Here is a 20272-nt window from a genome sequence, read left to right as displayed (position 1 = left end):
GGCCTCGGGACGGCCGTGCGACGGACTCCGCCCCGCCGTGCCCGCAACCACAATGGCCGCCCCGGCGCACCTCGAAGGGCGCGCCGGCTCTATTCCGCCCCCAAGTACGTCACTTCCGCTGCCCGCGTGGAGCGGGCCAGCCCCCGCGCAGCGGCGCGCGACAGCGCTCCGCCGTCCTGCCGTCCTCCCGGCAGCTGGAACCGCCTGTGCTCAGGTCTGGGAAGCGGCGCTTTGCGGGCGGCTGTCGGCGGCCCTTGGGCAGCGCAGTCACCGCCAGCCGCCGGGCTTGCTAGCGGCCGGGGCGGGGAGCCGGGTTACCGGGGGACGCTCCCGCGGCTACCGCTGGCGGGGGTGCTCGAGAGCGAAAAACGGAGCGGCCGTCGGTCTCGTCGCCCCACGCGTTTCTTCTGGTGTTGGGAAAAAAACCCACAACAATAAAACGACTTACTCGAGATCTTCAGTTGTCGGGAAATCTGTAACGGCTGTTGGATCCTGCGGGGATTATTTCTGCTGGGGCCAAGGGGGAGGCGGCATAGGCACAATTTCTGTCCACAAACGTTGCATTCGGGTGCGAGTCGGTGAGCAGAGGAGGAAAGCAGCAGAAGGTGCGGTAGCAGCAAGAAGAGCTTTCCCCTGCCCTGCACCTATTTTAAGTGGAGTGTGGTGACCCGAGGTGGTTTCTGATGGCTCTTTCTGTGTTGCCTAGAAAGCTGCTGCTGTGTTCAGAGGCTGCCTCTGCTCTGCTGTCCTGTTGAACTTACGCACGACTCGCTTTATAAACTCTAACCGAGCCCTACGTACACTTCGAGGCCCGCGCCTGTGACCGCTAGGGAGGAAACCGCAGCGCAGAGCCGGGGGGACGGTTGGCCAGAGATGCTGCAGCTCTGCCGGTGAGGAATCGCCATCAGCGGGATGCTGCTACCTCGGGTCCTGAGTGTTGTGAGAAGAGGTGGTCGAAACTCGTGTGTTACCTGCCCTCCACAGCAAGGGTGGCTCAAGTTGGCAGCAGGCGAAGGGAAGGGTGGTGCGTCCCGCGAGCCTGTTGTGAACAGGGCAGTTTACTGCGGGTGAAAAACAGCGTGATGTTAAGAGAAAAGCGTTTTTCATCGGAGCTCGGAAGGCTGGCAGGGAGCTCGGCCTCCAGACCGCGGCTGCTCTAGTTCAGACCGCCAGAAGAGGACGCTTGCGGTGGCAACCATGAGGTCGCCTGGACAGACAGACGGGCGTCCAGGACCCGCAGACTGGGGGGGGGGCACAGCCTGCCCGCATGCATGCCGCGGGGGGGGAAGGTCTGGAGAACCCGGCGGTAAGCTGCGCGCCGGGGGTCGGGCCGCGGGGTAGACCTGTGCCCGCTTCGGGCCGCCCCGCCAGGCCGCGGGGAGTGTGTGTTGGGGGGGCGCTCGGCGCCGCGCGCGGGCCCGGGCGGCGGTTACGCGCACGCGGGCCCGGGGCGCCGCTGGGGCCCGGCTGCGGCGGCGCGCGGCGGGGGTGGGCCGGGCCCACGTGCGCCGCGGAGCCGGGAGAAAGGCGGCGGCGCGGCCTCCCCTCCTCTTCTCTCCTCTCCTCTCCCCTCCCCCGGTGGGAGGTGGCAGCGGCCGGGCCGGCGCCGCAGCGCCGGAGCCGGGCGGCGGCCCGCCCGCCATGCCTGCCGGCCGGCCGTGAGTCGCTGCGCGCGGCGCCATGGGGCCGGACCCGGGCTGGGCCGCGCTGGTGCTGCTCTTCGCCGCCTCGCTGCTCACCGTGGCGGCCTGGCTGCTCCAGTACTGGCGCTCCGCGGCTCTGCGTGCGCCGCGGCGGCGCGGGGCGGCCGCAGAGGAGGCCGGGGCCCGGGCGCTGCTCGCCGCGCTGCTCGCCCTCCGGTCCCTGCGAGAGCAATGGCAGCGGGCCTGGGTGCGAGCGCTCAACAGCCAGGCGCGCCGGCACGGGGTACGGCTGGGCCCGGGAGGGAGCGGGCCGGGGGCCGGGGGGGGCCGTCGTCGGGGGCGGAGAGGGGGGGCGGCGGCGGCCGCCCTTTGTTCTCGGGCTTCGGGCAGCCTTCCCCGCCGGGCGCTGTCGGGGGCTGCGAGGTGCTGGCCGGAGGGAGCGGGCGGGCGCACGAGGAGGCAGCGTCGCTTTTCGAGCGGCTTCGTGCCGGCCGGGTGAGCGGCTGAACGTGAGTATCCCGCGACGTAAGAGCGCGGAAAGGTCGGTGTGGGGCAGCGCGCTTGGTTTAACGCGGTTTGGGGCCAGGGCCTGAGTCAGGTCTGATGAAACCGGCTGACGTAGCCGCTTTGAGGTTTCCACAGCAACCTCTTCCGAATTTTCTGGTGTTTATTCCCTTTAATCTCCTAGCGTTGACATTGTATTGATCTGTCGTTTTGAAATTCACGAAGGAGAATATGCCTGGCCGATTCCATATGGAAACAATCGCACAGTAGCTCGCGTTGCGTGCAGGGCAGGCGCTTTTGCCCACAAAAGCTGTGGTGCAAAGTCTGTCGTAGTCTCCCTTTTTTCTGTTGTGTGGACGGGAAGGGGGAGCCTTTCTGTTAAGTTGCACAAGAAAATCAAGAGCTAAAAAAAGGTTAGCATGAAGCTAACGCGTTTGAAGAAAAAGCTATTAAAGGCTTGAAGAACGCCATGCGAACTCGTGTTCAAGTTTCCCAACAAAATTTGGCAAAGCGAGTTAAATTCTAGAGTAGAGGCAGGACAGAAAAGCAGATTTGTTGGTGCAGCACAATAATGTGAAAAAACCAGAAGATCGGTGAAGGTTGGGAGGAATGAGAAATTATTCCTTCCCCTGCCCCTAACCATTGTTAGTTATATCGATGTAATAAGCTTCGTAAAGCCTAACCCTATAGGTAACGTCAGGACTTTGGCTCCTTTGGGAATGTTTGCGCAGTGGATTTTCTCGTATACCTTCTGTAGCTCTTCATTTCTCTGTATTTTCATTTCCCTCAGTGTAATCCCCTGATAATAACTTGCTGGGACGAGATGAAGAAATTGGATCTTTGAGGAAGGTGACTCAGGAAGAAATGCTTGTTTTTGTTTTGTGTCGCCTGCACGGTACTCTCTTTTTCCGGGGAAGTCCTTTTCGGTTACGAGGCACGTAAGTTGCACCCGTGCGATAGCTGTTCAGGTAAAGGCTGCAGAACCTGAACGAGCGTCCTCTCCAATTTGACCGAAGGAAGGCTTCACTTTGTCCACAAGCACGGGACAGTTCAGTTTTAGTCTTTTGTTTTCCTTCTTAAAGTAGATAGTGTCTTGAGAAGGTTAATAAGGCTTGTTAAGCAGTTATACTTGAAAGTAACTGCACGAGATGGAACAAATCTTAATTGCGTCGGTCGAGCGCGGTGTTCTTGAAGTTCTGTAGTCCTTAATTGTAGCGGAGCAGAAGCGTTTTAGAAAGGATTTAATCCGATGATCTCCTTCAAAGTGCAGAGCCGAGGGCTGTGATTGTTTTCAGATGGGGGTTGCCTCCTGGCATTAGGAAGCACAAAATGACCGGATTGGGATAGTTGCGCATAAAGAGCCGCTTTTGCGTTCCTTTTCCAGCCTCGGGCTGGGAATGTTTTTATTTTGCTGGTGTCAAGCATCGTAGGGCAGAGAATATTGAAAATTATTGTCTGACGCTCCTTTTGAAAGGATGTACGATGTCATCCGAGACTGGGTAACGTGGATTTAGAGCGCAAACTGTTACAGGCTTTGTAAAGAAAGCCATAGCCGGTACTACCTGGTCCCGGTACCCTGTATGTTGGCCGTGTGAGAACGGTGAGTTTTCTGAGAGACTTTGTTGTCTGTCACTTGGATGAGATGAGGTGGTTGAGCGTTACTCCTCGGAAGAGCGGCGTGTCTCGAGGCAAGTTTAGTTCTCGTGAGAAACATATAAAATAGGCCTCTGCGAGTATTGCGTGGGTACGAACGCGGATGGGCCGTCTGCGTAGGATTGCGTGCCCCTGTTAACCGGCTGATGTTTTTACCTGCTAAGTTGTATCTCCTACCTGTTACAGACAGATCGGGGAATTGACTTGTTCTGAACGTTACTTTTCTTAACGCTTGTCTTAGGTACGTCACGTATTCCTATTTTGAGGTGCATCAGAGACCCCGCTCGTGGCTTATTGCCACTGTTTGTACAGATTGGGTTCATTGGGCCTGTCTCACCGAAGTTTTCCAGCTAGTTTTTATTGTTTTCCTTTTGAAGAAAGAAACTTTTTTTTCCTTTGTCCATTGTGTCCAGTCTTTTGCTGTTCTCTCTGCTCCACGCGTGGTGTGACTTTTCACCTCCTTTGCCTCGTTAGATGGACTCACTGAACGTTAGATTGACTTGGAAAGGTCGTCATAGTTTCTCCTTTGTCGCTACTTGCAATAGGTGAAATTGTCCTTTTTAACAGAAACGTAGAGGCACCCGGTCTCTCTTTCCTGCCTTAGATCTAGCTGGCTAGCATTAGAAAATGGGAATGGACGTTTGTATCCCGGTCCAGGCTCTGATGGTCTCAAAGGACAGCTTTTGTGAATTTGGCCGTTCCTTCTCTGGTGATTCTTTGTGCTTTAATTTCCTTTAATGTCGTCAGTTGCTTGTGCTTACTTGTGTGTGACTGTTCAAAAATAGGGTGAGAAGTTTTCATAGAGGGGATGGGGGGGAATCGACTGGCCCTGTCGTTGTGTTCATGTCTCATTTCTTGTACCAGTTACTCGGAACGAGTTCAGAAACCTTCATCGTACTCTAAGAAGAGTTAGAAAACAGTCCCTTACGCATACCAAGGGCAGGAGGAGTCCAGAGTGCGGGCCTGACTCCTCTAAGAGAAGGTAGGACTGATTACAAGTAGTAGCCTAAGGAGTACTAACCGGGCTGCGTTCTCGATCTTACAGGATGAGGTACAAGAAGAATGAGAGGGTGGTGCTGTCTAAGGTGGCTGGGGGACTCCCTGCTGTGGGCTGTTGGAACGGAATCTTTTGTCTGGAACTAAATGAGACTAGACTGTGTACTGTAAGATTATGCCCTCGACAGTTACACTGGGTAAAACGTGAGAAACTCGCTCTGATGTTTAACATGTCAGCTGCTAAAGTGCTTCCTTCTGCCCGCTTCCATTCCTTTCTCCCTCCCTCCTCTTCGCCACGTTCCCCTAGCAATGTGAATAGCCAGTTGCAGCGTTGAACCTGAGATCCTGAAAAAGCGGTCCTTTTTTTTCCTGTGAAAAACTCTTGAGTGTCGGGATATGCTTGGCTGATTTATTGTACAGAAGCCGAAGCCCTGCGAATCCTGCCGGTGTTGAAACCTCGTAGCCAGCTCTTTCTTTTGTGGCTGAAAGCATGTTCATTCCAATACGACACGTATCGTGTTGAGGGGACGTGCTGCCGTGAGCGATGCTGAGCAGCCCCCCTGCAGTTAGCTAGGTATGGCAGCTCGCGTAGGGCAAGCCACGGCAACCGCTTCTTCTCTTTTTGAGACCTGACGGGAAAGTTGAGGGCTGTTCTCTGAGACGGAGCGCACGCAGGCAGTGGCCTTCTCTCTTTGGAGAGAGGACTCTGCAAGGGGCTGAACAGAGGCAAGAACGTTTGCGAAGTGCCTCCCCCTGTAGAAACGCACCCTCTTCTTCCGTGCCCCTCTTGTCAGAACGCTGCAGTTGCCCATATCTGATACTCTGCTCACACGCAGAATTCCTCAGGTTCTCACAAAATGACCTGAATTTCTAAGTTCCAGAATTCAGAACTCCTGTGAGGTGAAGATGAGCTGATGGCTGAAGTGGCACGGAGGCCTCTGGAGGGCCATGCTTCAGTTTCTGCTGCAGTCGCTCCTCATCTGGAACACGTCTACTCAGAAAGCGGCCTTGCCACAGTGAGTTGCTGGCTCTAAAAGCCGTTCTTTGAAGCAGGGCCCGGTGGTTATCCTGGGGGGCCGTGTCTGATGTGGGATTCTGGATAAGATCGGAAGTTACCTGGAGATGCTTGCATCTGCGTAGCTGGGGAAAATGCTTCATCTCGGACCTTTTTCTTCTTCTGCCCCTCATGCATCCCGTTCCTGCCAACGCTCTGCTTTTGAGACGCAGAATTCCAGCGCTCAGCTCAGCCCCTTAGTCCTCGTAAAAGTGACCGATAGACTCTAAATGGGAGAGACATAACAATGATCTTTTTGCTAGTGTTTTCTCCTTGAGCCTTGGAATTGAGACACAGAAATTCTTTCGGACTGGCAGAAGAAATGGCACGGACTTCAGTCGGGGACGGAGGTGGGATACTTTGCGATCCATATAGAAAGTTAATGCGTTGCAATGTTTGGCCTAGAGTTGCAACTGTCCTTTAAAACGCATGTCCTTTAAACCTTGTTTTTGAGGTATTTCTTTGTCAGGCAATAAAACAATTGAAAATTAGCATTTCGTCTTTCAGCTAGCGCTTCAGTACTGAGTTGTTGCAAGATGCGTTCTGCTGAGGAAGTCTTTGCTGACTCATACGAGATCATTCGCGTTTCCACAGGTAGTGTCAGGAGAATAAGTAAGTCCATTTTAGTTTTGGTCCGTGCGACTTTGCTAACGTGTTGCAAGGCTGAGTAACTTATCATTGTGTGCCTTGAGGAATTAAGTTTTCAAGTGATCTAGGGAGCTGCCAACTGAGAAGAGAGTAGGGACTTAATAATATGAAAGCGCCAACTGTAAACGCAAAAATTTTTGAAGACAATACCTCTCCAGTCTTTTGAAAGTTCAGTGCGATTAGGTGAAGAAGTCAGCCTCGGGTTGACTGCAGTCTTCTCTGTGTAGTCCACGCGCGCTTTCCAAAGACCGCAGAACCAGAGACTTTTTATGGGCTGGGTGTGTGTATGTTTGGTGCTTGGGTTTTTTTTGTTTTTTTGTAATGAAGTTGCGCAAAGCACAGTCTGCTGATTTCTTGAAGAAGCAGCCGTGTCTTCTTGTTTGCAGTGTGTCGTAGTTTTCAGGTAAACCACAGTTTAGAACCAATGGCAATTCTGTCGTTGAAAACGCAGTAGCCTTGTCATGAGAAGCATTCTCTTGCGGTCCCCTTTCCCCCTAGTCCCTGTCTCCTACGAAATTATTCTTGCGTCCGGTTGAGGGAAGGGATGTAAGGCCTGATAGCACTTGTCGGAATCAACGGTGGTTACGTCTCCGCTCCTGGTTTGACTCCACTCCTGCTCTCCTTTTAAGTCCCAAGGGGAGTCGGGGATACATTTATGCTTAGAAGTGAGCGATCTCACTTTCTTCTGGGTGTTTTTAGCTCCTTTCACTATCATGTTTTTTTATTTTAGCTGTATCGAATGACAAAAAGCCGTAAGGAAACGCAGCTCTGCAAAGCTGGGTTTAATAGTGGAATTATTGTGGAAGAGCCCACAGTCTCCAGTACGTCAGGCTCTTGGCGCGGATGCAGAACAGCGCAGAGTCTCGGCACTTGGATTTATAAGCCCGCTTCTGCAGGCTTGTTGGTATGGCTGGGGAAGAACCATCGATTCCTGTCTTGATTGCCTGCTTGAGAGCTGTCTGTGCCATTGTCTGGGTGTGCCGTCTCATTTTTCCCAGTGCGTAGTCCTGAGAAAGGGAAAGGAAGACACTGAAACTGGGATAGAATTCTCATGGTTTGCTGTAAAAGAGTAATAGAGGGAGGCTAGAGTTCCAGAGTCCTAAGTCCTGGAGGAACGTTGCTCGGTCGCTTCCCTGTGGATAGTCTGTTTCTTTTTGTGGTTTTGTTGTTTCTGCACGGCTTCTTTCAGCTTGGTGAATTTTAAAAAAATACGTCCTAATCTCGTTCAGGTCTACATTTGCCCATGTTTCCTCGTGTTTCCAAATCGAGGTGAACGTGAGAACGGTACCGCATGTAGTAGGAGCTTCGTAGAAGCACATTCATGGTCGGAGCACACCGGCATCTGAATTTGGGCACATTCTGCTAGGAGTGTGATCTGAGGGAGCCGGCAGTGGGCAGGTGAGGGTCGATCTGCTTCCCGGCCGTGTCTCGTTCTTGTCCCTGGTACTCGAGAGAGTGGCTTCAGTCACAAGGTAACACTTTTTCCCCTAGATCTTTAAATGTTAGCAGCTGGTATTTCGTATTTCTTGTTTGGCTTTCCAGTTACTTGCCTTAAAACTTGCTGCTGATGATTACGTACTTGAGTCATTGAGCAGAGGTCCTGGTCGCAGAGAGAAAGGGCCTATCTGATATTCTGGACTGACCTGGGTGGGCGAACGCGTGGCTCTGGTGCAAAGAGGCTTGTGAGAAGAAGATGTAGCAGGTGTTTCTAGTGCAAAGCAGCAGGGAATAATCCAACATAGTTTCTCCATTGAGTCTTTTAGTTTTGAGGTCCAGTCACTGGGAGAGCCACCTCGTGTCTGCGTTGAGAGGAGGGTGTGCATCCGGACTACTTTTTCGTGGGCAAGCGGCTCTTTGGGTCGTAGCACGTATACTGCTCAGATAAGCATCCGGGAGTCCCTTCTACCTCCCTTCCGCCCGTCACCTGGCTCTGTCTGTTGCACAGAGGTGGCGGCTCACAGTCTCTCTCATTTGAGAAAGAGCACGGTTTCCCATGCCTTTGTCCTCCCTCTCGGTCACACCGGCCCTAAAACACGAGCAGCTCAGCAAACGCACGCGTCCTTGTGCTCTGATCGCTTGCTCGCTCTCTTTTTTTTCCCCTTGTGAGCAGAGGGCATCTTTGAGGGGTAAGTTTCGTGCAGGGATGTTCTCAACTCCTTATCTTGGTTCAATATTTCTTTAGAAGGGTTCTTTGTAGAGAACCGGTCCTGTTATGAAGGGGAATCCTCAAACGAAGAAGAGGGATGCGTCTGCAGTGGAGACTGTCATCTAATAAATGGGGAGAGGGTGGGAAAAGGGCACGAGTCGAGCACAGGAGCTGATGTACCGTATGCCGAGGATGGGTTTTGTTATTGTTTAATTTTATTTTTTTTTTAACTTGGGACAGGACTAGCACGGAGGTGGGTGGGGAGAGAGAGAAGAAACAGCAAAGCTTCTGTAATGAAGGATTAACGCACTTGACTTATTGTTGATTGCCATTTAGAGCAATGTTCCATTCTCATTTGGGCTTGTCTGTCCGAAATTAGTGTAGTGTGAGTCTAAGCCTTGACTGGAGACCTTGTTTCCTTTCTCTATATGGACAAGCCAAGGTGGGTAGAATTGCAGCGTGCAGCGGTTCTGCTTGCTGACCGGCTTCGTGGAAAGGGACTGGAGCGTGTCCGGGCCCCACATGAGAATCATTTGTTCCCTTTGAAAGTATCTGGGATACTTTGACCACTGGTGACTAACGGAGTTCTCTTTTCGTAGAGTTCAGTGCAGATCACGTTTGAAGAGGGCCCTCTGTTGCTACCAGCCACAAACATAAGTCGCGTGACGTGCAAGGGACAATCGGACCACAGCATGGTAAGACTTGGCCGTTCCGAATTGTACGGCGTGGGGTTTCTCCATTGTCCGACGGCGTGTTCTATAGAGATTGCTGAGGCCCATGCGATGGGGATGGTGGAACCAGGGAAGTTTCAGGCGAGGTCTGTTGTTGAGTTCGGTGGCTCGTCGACAGGCTTGTGAGCTTGCGGTTCTGGGGCTGTGTGTCGGTGAGCTCTGGGAGAGCCTGGGAGGGAAGATGTGTTGGCGGAGTTGGGGTGTATGGATGCTGAGCCTGAATATCGGGGTCCTATGGCGAAGAGGAGAAGAGGGCTCAAGTCACCGCTACGTCTTTACCGCCTCATGTACGCAGTCTGAAATGGCAGGTTTGCAGCATGGAACTGAGTCTGGGAGTAAGCCCTGTGTTTATTCCCTGCCACCGTGGGTCGAATTTGCCTGTCGCTTGTAGAGGTTTTGCCATCGCACGGCTGCCTCTCGCCAAGCGTGTAAACTCATCCCCTTCCTTCTCTCTCTAGGTGCTATACTGCCATCTGTCAGCTGAGGCTGTGAAATTCCCCGTCTCTGTTACTCAGCAGTCCCCAGTTGCTGTTTCTGTGGACACCTATCACATCGCTTTGGCTGTGCTGCAGGCTCAGGTAACGGTTGTGAAAAGTTAGCCATTGAACTTGTTCTTTCACCCAGCCCTATGCCGATCGAGGGAGTGGGACCCGATTCAGTGCAAATAAAGGCTTCGTCATGCTGGAAGAAGCAGCGTGCCGTCGCTAACATTTGGCAGGGTGGGAGATGTTCCCGATAGATGTGCCAAGTCCTGTTTTCTGAGCCTCGTCCTGCAGGTCTTGGCTTGTAACGTAGCCCTGATGAAATTCAGAGAGATTTGAGGCACGGCAGTGCTCCATACTGTGTTTTTTCAGTGGATGTTTAAGAAGCGAAAGGTCCACGGAGTTCAGTTCCACTCGTGGCGCGACAAATAGGGAAAGATGCGTCCTGTGTGTGTGTATGATTACGGTGTTGTCCTGGTTGTTAGCGTGAGAAAGAAATCCATGGTGAGGAGTGGTTTGCTCGTTGGTGCTCCCCTTAATATGTTCATGAGAGTGTGATGCAGATTTTTTTTCTCTATTGACTATTGGAGATGCTTCTTCCGGAACAGAAGCTCTGTCACATCGTGACGGGTGGTAACTCCATAGTTGCTTTCTGGCTGGGTTTGCGTCTCCAAAATGTGGTTTTGTGCACATCGTGAAGAAGGGCTCGATACTGGAGACAGTATCTTGCTTGGAGACGGGGCACTCACTTGCACTATAGGGAGACATGGCAAAATTAGAAGTAACATTGGTAGCAGGAACCAATCTTATGCTATTGCAGGTGTTGCAGTTGGAAGGTTGTTCTAGAACCCCTTTATTAAAGTTTTTGACCTACATTGATCTGATCATCCCGATTTGGTTTTGTGCCCCTGTTCTGCAGTCATTTAATTAGCTCCTCTCTCTCCCCTCGGCATTTAGCATGCCCGCTGCCAGCGTAGTCGTGGGCGGCGACTGCGGTCACTTTGCAGCTCTGCGTAGTCTCTGGGAGCCGAGTGGCCTTTGTCATATCTCATCAAATCGCTTCTCTGCTCACTGGCACTTTCTAGGTCTCCTTGTGTTCGCCCATTGCAGGTTTGGGTCGATGGTTTTTGTAGAGAATTGTGTGTGGTGTTCTAATCGAGGTCTTGCTGCAGCATTGTGAAACGCTGGTAAGGTTACTGTATGCCTGTTGGTCAGAATGCTTCGAGTCCAGTATTCCCAAACGTGCCTTGCCTCTTTTAGGCACCCCTTGTTGTTTACCTACCTGGCTACCACGTCCCAGATCTGTATCTTTGGATTCATGACCTTCAGTCTGTCAATCACTTTAGAATTATTTTAAATTTCATTCTGTTTTTACTAGAGACAGGAGGTCAGGAGTTGTTGCTGTGTGGTTTTGTTTCTGTCTGTTGCCATAAGGATGCCTTTCAGGCGTGTGGCTTCTTGACTGAACTACGGCACGGCGTACAGTCCGGTGTGTCTTTGCAGACTATCGGTGACCTGGATGAGTTCTCCATCTTGGGATGATCTCCTAGAGGCGCGTTGTTAACTTACAAACAGCTGTGCTTAGGTTTGGCTATGGTTAATTAACGTAGCTCGGTAAATATCTTGTGTCGGTGCCTGACCTGCTCTTTCAGATCGTAGTGCAGGCTTTTTGTTCGGCTGAAGAAATAACCTGTTGTTTTTCCCTCTGATGGCGCCTGGGTGTCCAAAGGCAGCAAGGAAGCCAGACCTCACTATGGAGCAATGAGGCTTTTGCAGCTGCTTCTTCCCGGGAAGAAGGCCCAGGACCGCTCATGTTCTTATGTTCTGTCTCTTATTGTCGCACTGGTTCGAGGGCTTTTCGGTTGCCGAATTTGAAGTGAGGCAAAAAGCACCTAACAGAATCCGAAACTGTTCCTGACTGTGGGTGTTTGTTCTGGGCCAGGTGGAGATCCACTTGGAGGAGATACAGAACGAAGGTCTCCTGGTGTCATGGGCGTTCAAGGACAGACCGGACCTGAACCTTTCGGTTCTTCCGAGACTTCAGCTTCGCGAGGTGAGCAGCAAACGGCGGGAGGCTGGACTTGAGCGGAGGAAGGATGGGAGAGGCGGAAACAGCACCGAGCCAAGAGGAAGGCTGCTGCAGAGGGGAGAAGTGGTCGACTTGCTGTTGTGGCCCTTTAGGGCGAGGGAGGGGATTTTTTCGCCCTGGAATCGATACTAGCTCAGCTCGGCTGAAACAGCACATCCTCAAGAGGGCCAAAGCTGTTACCGATGTCTGTTTTCCAAGTGTGGTGTAACAGCTGAATGGGAGTCTGTGTAGCAAAAAAGGCTTTCTGACTACGTAGGTCCTCCTGCCGTTGTCAGAGGCACAGCTGCAAAATGAGCTGGGTTGGTTGGGGCTTTTTCTTCGTGTGGGTGGTTTTTTTTGTTTTTTATTTAATTGCTTGTTTTGTTTATTTGGATTTTTTTGGAGAGGTTAGCGTGCGTAAACAGCGGGTGTTAAAAGTTTAGCGAGCTGAACGCTTGCACTTCTGTGATCCGAATAGGTTGGTTGATCTGTTTCTTTTATTGGCACCCTCGTTGCTTTATTGCGAGTAGTTGTTTGGATTTTGGCCGTTCTCCCAAAAGTGCGATAGTACTGTCTGGTGAGGTGGAGAGGGTGTGGCAAACTGTAAAAGCTATATTGTCAGAATTTGCAATGGGTAAACTACGGATGTAGAGGCTTAGTTAGTTTTATTTAGATAACTTACATTTGCCTGTGGCTGTTACACAGAAGCTTTAAGTGCCAGAGAGAGCGAGTACAGGATAGGGGAAGGAGGACCTGGGAGATTATTGCCAGCAGAAAGACTGCGTAGCGTCTCAGAGGCTCGAGAGGCAGTTGGAGATGTACAAGTAGAAAAGGTGTCTGCCTCGTTGTGACTTTCTTGCATTTCCTCTTGATTTGCGGAGAGAAGAATGAAGGAAGAGTGGATCTGTCCACCATAAAGGATCTGATCGAGGATACCATTGTCAGCACGCGGCCAGCCATGATGGTTAATCTGAAGGCCTGCGCCGCCGGAGCCGGTGCGGTAAGGCGCTCTCCTCGTGTCGTTCTCGTGCCTCGAACGCTTTGCCCGGGGGCGCTTATGAGGGCCGTGGCTCAGATGGGAATCCGAGGGTTGAGACTCCCTTCTGGGCAACAGCCACGTTCTGGCCTGCGCTGTTGTAGGAGTTGGGGTACCGTTGCACGGGGTGTAGGGATAATGAGAAACTGCTCCGAAGGGCAGCTTTGTTTTCACCTTGTTTCCTGAATGCCGAATGCTGGTTGCGTTGAGGTGGAGCTGGACTGCCCAAGATGTGTCTCTGTTTTGGCGATCTGTCCGTTGCTCTGAACGCCGACGCTCTGCCCAGGGTGGCCTTTCCGGGCACAGAACAGTCCACAGTTTAAATTTCCCATCTGAAATAACACAGGGGCCCACCGGAGGTCGATAGCTTGGGGAACCCTCAGCATTTCTCAGGGGCTCCGTGGCTATTCCCCTATGTTGGTGCGAGGAGCTACTTAAAAAGCGCAAGGACCAACGTCCCATGTCTCCCTGCTGTCTACTGGCGACTGAACGATAAAGGTGACGGTCTTGCTCTCGTCATTCCTCAGGTATCCAGCAATAAGTTGACTCAAGAGTCCTCATCCGGAGTAGCAGCAGCCCCTCCTTGTTCTAAGCTGTTGCTCCGGAATCTTCGAGTGCTCAACTTGGGCTGCCAGGGAAAGGGAGGTAAGTGTGAAAACACTGCCCATCTGCAGGGGCAAGGGCATGGGTGGCGTGTTCGGGGTGAGGGGATGTTTTGGGCGGGTTTGAATGGAAAAGAGAGGCACGCGGCCGCTGAGCTGCTGCCTTGTGTTGACAAATGCACGTGTCTGCTCTGTCCCTCTGTCACAGGAGTTGGGGAGATACGCTGCGTGGCAGAGCTAGACAGCCCCCTGCAGCAGAAGCGAACGAGGCCGGTGACAGCTGGCAGCACTGGTGCTGCAGCAGAGATGGAGTGGAATGAGGAGCTCCTTCTGTAAGTGTCCACCCTCCTTCCGGTGGAGGCAGACCAGCACGGTCTTTGGGTGTTGTTAACGCGCCGCAGTAGCTGATGCGGATGCTGCAAAAGTGAAATCTGCACCGCGTGTTTGTGCTGCCTGTGTGCCGGGCTGCTGCTTCGAGCGACTGGCCCTGGCTCGCATACGTATTTCCGTTTCCCCTGGATGCCCTGCGTTTTACCCGGATGGGCAGAAGCATCGTTGGTGGGCGGCGTGTGGGAGCGGCGGGTGCAGAAGGCCTGGAGTGTAAATCCCAGCCTTCCAGATGGGTTGCCCTCTCGACTTCCCCTGGCAGCCTAAGCAGCCCTGCGGGGAATGCAAACCGGAGTTCCCACTCTGAACTCTCCTGTTTAGTTTGCTGCCCATCGTCCTGTCTTCCAAAGTAGCCCACGCGTACCAGAGCTTTCGAAAAGGTGACGCAGCATGTGAGATTTGAGGGAGGGAAGAACGGGAATGGGGTTGTTTGCTCTGTGGCCATTCTGCGAAGATTGCCTAATACCGACCCATCTCTTTGTGTTTCAACAGGGAGTTGGGACCTAGAAGTAAAGAGCTGAAGCTACAGGTGCTGGGGAACGGTGACAGAGGGGGAAGTGAGTACGGGTAGCCGTAAGATGGATCGTAAGACGGGGAGACAAAAACGCCTAAGGGACTTCCTGTGCTCTGAGCCTGTGGTAGTTCTGCGTTGGTACGATGCGTGATGAGCTCTGCAAAGGATTTTTTGATATCCCACTTTATGTGAGCCTCTGACTGGGTGAAGTAACTCTGGAGTCCGTTCTTCCTATTGAAATGCTCTTACTCTCACCTTTTTGGTACCTGGGAGGTTCCTGTGGCCTGCCCGTCTCCACTCCAAAGCGGAGAGAGGGATGCGGGGGATTGCCCCCACGTATTGGAAGAATGTTGCAGAAGGCTCTTAACTCTGTTCGTTTGTACTGGGTCAGGGACTAACCGCAGCACCTGTTTTTGATGGAGGCCACACAATGGCCACCTCTTTAAGAGCGTCAAACGCTGGATTGGTAAAGAGGAATGGAGGAGTGCTGCTTGCCCCCTCCCCCTGTTGAACCCGGGAGCTACCGGAGTCACAGGGATCCGCTTCGTTGGCCCGCGGTCTGCTTCCCAAAAGCAGAGGTTGTCTGGGAGACGTCTGAGGTGCTGAGGTCACGTGGTGTGTTTTGTTTTCCTGTTCCTTCTCACAGATGTGCTGCTGGCACATGCCACGCTTTTGCTCGATTCGTTGGGCAAACGACCGTCCGGGAGACAGGTCTGCTCATTGGCCCCGGGAGCTGGGCGGTCGCTGGCGGCTGAAGCTACCGTTGTGCTGGAGGTGAGCTCACAACTCTGTAGGCTCGGCATGAATGTGCGCTCCGGAAGCGTTCACGATGTGAGCCTCTGACTGGAGACGAGTGTGATTAGGCCTGGGCTCGTCGCAGGGGACTGGCAGAGCCTTAGGCTGAGGAGGGATGTCGCCCGGCCCTCAGTCCTTGAGCCTCCCTCTGCTCAGCCGATGTCGTAGCGAGGATGGCTCCTTGGTGCCCAGAGCGGTGGCTTTTGTCACCTGTGTGCCTGCCTGTCTGTCTGGGATGAGGAGAGCCTCTCTAAGCTGTGCTTTTTACTCTTTGCAGCTGCTATTCCAGGAGTCTCCCGCATCTTTGGACGCTCAGCATGCCTCATCTCTGCGAACCAGCATCACCCCCACCAAGAAGGTGGAGATGGACCGGACCATCATGCCCGACGGCACCATTGTGACTACCGTCACCACGATTCAGTCCCGGCCCAAGGCGGACTGCAAACTGGGTGAGGCTGCCCTGCGATAGGCATCTCGTACGGGTGGCCGCTACGGGGCCACAGACTCGGCCACGATATTCCCGAGGCCGCTCGCGCGGGCAGTGACCAGACTGTTTAGCCATCGTTATGTTCCCTTAGTGTCTTGTGGCTGGCTGGAGACTCGTGTGTAACCTCGGGGGAGGGAATGGATGCAGCCCTGCGTTTGGTGGGGAGATCACAGAGGGGCGAGCCTCTCTGACACCCTTCCATGATGGGAGGTCCTGACTCTAAAGCGTATGCTGCCGCATAACGCGGCAGCGTGATGTTGGGCTAAGTGTTTTGCTGCTCTTCCTCTATTTTCTACACTGCTAAAGGACTTACGCTGTAGATACTGAACGGGGAGCCGAAAGCATTTTGGCCTTGCTTACTAGTGGTCGTTGCAGCTTGCGGTCTGATGTCCTGATGAATGTGGTGCTGGATATTCCGTGAGGTGGGGCTGGGAAACCGCACGAGCCGGGTCTCGTGACAGGGCTGCTTCACGTGTCTTTTCACAACGGACTTCTTGCTACTTCACTGCCATGATGCCTCACGGAGCCGAGCTCCGCAGGCCCTCTGCGCGCACGCTCGAGGCTTTTTGGGGGTTCGCAATACGGTAGCGAAGTCGCCTAAGCTTCGTCTCCTCTTACTGGTGTCTCTGTTTCTCTTTCACCGTGAAGATTCACCGTCGAGGTCACCTTCCAAGGTGGAAGTGACTGAAAAGAAGACAACGGTGCTTTTGGAGAGTGGCTGCCCTCATGGCCCCTTGCCCAGCAGTAGCCGTAAGTGCTTGGCAATCTGAGGCTCTTACCAGAGAGATTGCGTTCCTTAGCCTCTCTTGGAGACCAGCTGTCTGAACGTGGGTTACTGAACTAATCTGCGTCTGCTGCAGAAGAGAACGCGCGCGTGCCCGAGTGGTGGGTGGGGGCAGGTAAAAAACATTCCACTTTGGCTGTCTGGTCCGTGACTCTGGGTGTTTCCTCGCTTGACCAGAACGTTCTAGGCTATCCAGACCCAAAGAGCTTTGCTCGTCCTGTACTCACGGCTCTGATTGTCTCTGGGACGGAGTGCTGTGGCTGTTCTGACAGCTTGTGGCCAAGCCTGCCCAAACTCTGGGAGTCTTCGGAAGCCTTTGTTGAGTGGGAGGGGTATTTTAATCATGTGCCTGCGGGAAATCAAACATTTCAGGTGCCTAAAAGAGCCAAGTGCTATCTGGAAAGTCAGTAATAAATTCTGTTCTCTACCTTCGTGCACACGTAGTTGCCTATTAAGAGTGTTGTGGTCGGAGAGCAACCTCTTGCCCGTGCTGAAGGTCGCTACTGCAAGCGCCGATATCTTTCTTGTGCTCAGGGGATAGCCGTACGCCCAACGGCTTGGATCCGGTGGCTGAGACGGCGATCAGGCAGCTAACCGAGACGAATAACAAGCCTGCCAAGAAGACCCCAACGAAACGTAGCACGCTGATCATCTCGGGAATTTCCAAGGTCTCTGGTAGCTAGAGGGCTCCATTTCCAATCCGGGAGGTTGTTTCTAGGCATGCGTGCCTGAAACCACCCTGTCCTGTAAGGACCGAGGTGGGAAGGCTCCAGCACAGGCGACTGGCTTGGCAGAACCCTTTCGCAGCTTCCTCACAGCTTGTCACTGTTTCCCTTCTCTGGTCTGTGAGGCGGCTGCCCATGAGAGTTCGTGAAGGGTGGCCGCAGAAAGGGAGGCTGCTGCCGTAGCCAGTTGGGAACCTCGTGGAGAACCTAAAGAGTTCTCCTTGGACTTGCCCATGGGAGAGAGGGAGGTGCTGTGGAGCGCTTTGGAATCGGCCATGTTCTGGTAGGTCTCGGCGAAACTGTGTAGCACCGATGATCGAAACCGCAGCGTCTGTATGTAGGTGTGAATGGCGGAAGGGTGATGAACGTGATCCTTTAGACCCTGTCTTCCTGTCTGTCTGACCTCCTAACCTCCCTTCAGGTACCTATCTCTCAAGATGAAACGGCACTGTCTTTGGGTTATGCTGCATCCCTGGAGGCCACGGCGTACGGGGATTCAGCAGCAGAGAGTGCGGCTGACCGGATGCACGATTCTAACGAATCATCACAGCTGCTGGAGGCGTCGCTGTCGGGACGAAGGGCTAGTCAGGAGCTGGATGAGACGACACGATCAGACGTGTCTGAGAGACCGTCAGTGGAAGATGTAGAGTCTGAAACAGGCTCCACGGGAGCCCTCGAGACCAGGAGCTTGAAAGATCACAAAGGTAAGGATGAACTGTCAGATGGTAGCTAACGTTAGCCTGTCATAGTGGAAGACAAAGTTCGAGTTCCGTGTCGGAGTGCAGCGGCCACGGCCGGCTTTCAGTAGCAAAGAGCGTTTTCTTTTGGAGCCTGGAAGAGCTTGTTTCTCTCCTTCGCTTCTCGCTGGAGTGGTTCCGTGCTCCTCTGTTTGCAGGTGTTCCATTCCTGTGGCCTTTTTGGTCTCTGTGCTCTCTTAGATGGGAACCCTGTGCAGCTTGTGGGTGCCCCTTTTCACGCCCTGGCCTCTGGGTCCATGAATCAGGTGCACGTCCGTAAATAACGATTCCTCCTGTGAATTTGGCTGCCTCTGATGCGGAAATGGAGGCCCCTTGCTCACATGTTGGTGGGTAGAAAGGTGTGCAGCCCAGATCCTAGAGAAACCTGGCAGGCGGGAAAGACGAGGAAGAAAATGGAAAGTAAGCCCTCTCTGTAGGAAGTAACGTCGTCACTTTGTCAGTGTGCAGGTTTTTAGATGTGCCTTTTTGCACCCGTTTGGGGCCGATGGTGATCGGAGTCTCCGTCCTGACGGCACGAGTCATCCGGAGCCCTCACCGTCGTTTGTTGATGGATTTGGGCGTCTCGTGAAACTGTGGGCAGTTGTTCCTGGGGCCCAATGACTAGCTGATCCGGGTGCTCTCACGATGTGCTAGTCTGATAGGCCTTTTCCCTGTTGCATGTTCCTCCTGGTGTTTCCACATTCAGACATTCTCTCTTGTTATCCATTTGTGGGAGTTCTTAGCTTTCCGTATGATTCTGCACGTTTCTGCCGAAGGGAGGATGTTGTCGCGTAAAAGGCAGTTTATGTAGAGGGAGCACGTGACGGCGTGCTTAGCAAAGCAGCTCGTTCGTATCGCGATCCGTCTCGAACACAGACTTTGCCTCGCGGTCGGAAACTGGAATTCACCAACCTGCCCTGTGCTTCTGCTGCTTGGGGTGCGGGAGGTCTCTGTCGCTTGTCTGAGAGTGGCTGGGTGCGTTATTGCCCCCAAGACTTGCCCGGGCAGAATACTATCGTGGTTTCCATCTCCTTCCTTTCTGTCTCTGCAGTTAGCTTTCTTCGGAGCGGTACCAAGCTCATCTTCCGGAGAAGGAGCAAGCAGAAGGAAGCGGGCCTGAGCCAGTCGCATGATGACTTATCCAATGTCACTGCTGACTCTGCTGCCAGGAAGAAAGCTGGGAGCTTCTCCCGCCGCCTCATCAAGCGCTTCTCCTTCAAGTCTAAATCCAAACCCAAAGCTAACAACAGCACCACAGCAGGTGAGAACTGAAGGAGGGAGAAGCCCACCGGAAAGATCGCGCAGAGATCCTTTTCTAGTCTCTTGTCTTCCTGCTCCGTGGTATCTGTGACCTGCAGTCCAGTTCCTTCCGACCTCGGCTGAGGGAAGACACCTCGGTGCTTTACGCCATTTGGGGAGCGGAGGTGGCAAACCTGGGGCTTAGGCTGCTTGTCCGCCTTGGCTTAGCCTTCTCTGACTGTTGTACCTCACTGTGGTCTCCTAGAAAATCCAGGTGGCGTGCTAATCCCCGCAGGGATCCCAGGAGCTACGGAAGCGACTCTACCTGCGTAGCCGTCTGGCATCGCCAGGAGCATCTTGGAAAGGTGGGGAGCCTCTTGAGCGGCAGCCCTCGGAGTTAACAATCGAGAAACTACTGGATTAGCTACGTTGCCAAGAAGCGTGAGACGTAGCCTTGCTCAGCTCTCCTAGTGATGGAGAACACAGAGAACGATGCGGTTGTTGGCCATCTAAACGCTCCGGTTGCTTCTGCTCGGTGCAGAAGGCTGTAACCTGATGGAGGCACGGCGTGGGGTGACGCATTCCGGAGGCACGGCGTGGGGTGACGCATTCCTGGGCCACGAGCTGCTAGGAGAACAAGCTGCGGTTCTCTGCCCAGCTCTGGCATTGGATGAATCTCTGGTTTGGACAGTGCTGAGGGATGCCTGTTTTCTGTGCTATGCTGATGAAGGAAGGAGTCTCTAAGAAGAAGGAAGTTTTAACCAGTGAGCAAATTTTTGTAGAAGCCCTGGCCCTTGGAAGAATGTCTGCTAGGTGCTGTTGGTGCTGCCATCCTTTGACGTAGCCCTCTTTCCACATCTGTGTTCTTGAATGGGGAAGGGGCTGTGCTGCACGCATGCGCTGGCCACCCTTTCCATCGGGGGTGATTGGAGGCGATGCCAGCGGGGTGCCAGGCCATCTTCCGGACCTGCGGAGTGCCTGGTGTCTCACGCTCTTGCAGTTCTAGCGCCGAGGACCGTGACCGTGCTAGGGATGGACGGT

The 20272-nt window shown here is 53.4% G+C and overlaps 1 protein-coding gene across 4 annotated transcripts; it reads left to right on the top strand.

Annotated features, from left to right (window-relative positions):
* Positions 1-1680: 1680 nt before the first annotated feature.
* C2CD2L (C2CD2 like) lies at positions 1681-19805 on the top strand. 4 transcript variants are annotated; one of them, XM_086627029.1, is made up of 15 exons: positions 1681-1926; positions 9244-9339; positions 9834-9953; positions 11800-11910; positions 12812-12925; positions 13489-13606; positions 13772-13895; positions 14443-14507; positions 15111-15238; positions 15537-15708; positions 16395-16496; positions 17065-17198; positions 17677-17959; positions 19044-19253; positions 19497-19805. In XM_086627029.1, exons 1-15 carry the CDS (start codon positions 1681-1683, stop codon positions 19562-19564), a joined length of 2091 nt encoding a protein of 696 aa, XP_086483155.1. In that variant the 3' UTR covers positions 19565-19805. The 4 variants fall into 4 exon arrangements, with proteins under 4 accessions (XP_086483155.1, XP_086483156.1, XP_086483157.1 ...); XM_086627030.1 differs by having other exon boundaries at positions 19044-19533; XM_086627031.1 differs by having other exon boundaries at positions 12809-12925; positions 19044-19533.
* Positions 19806-20272: the final 467 nt, after the last annotated feature.

The sequence above is a fragment of the Tauraco erythrolophus genome, chromosome 26 (assembly GCF_009769465.1).
Source record: "Tauraco erythrolophus isolate bTauEry1 chromosome 26, bTauEry1.pri, whole genome shotgun sequence".
NCBI lineage: Eukaryota > Metazoa > Chordata > Aves > Musophagiformes > Musophagidae > Tauraco > Tauraco erythrolophus.
The sequence above is the reverse complement of the archived record's forward strand: the minus strand, read 5'-3'. Positions and strand labels throughout refer to the sequence as shown.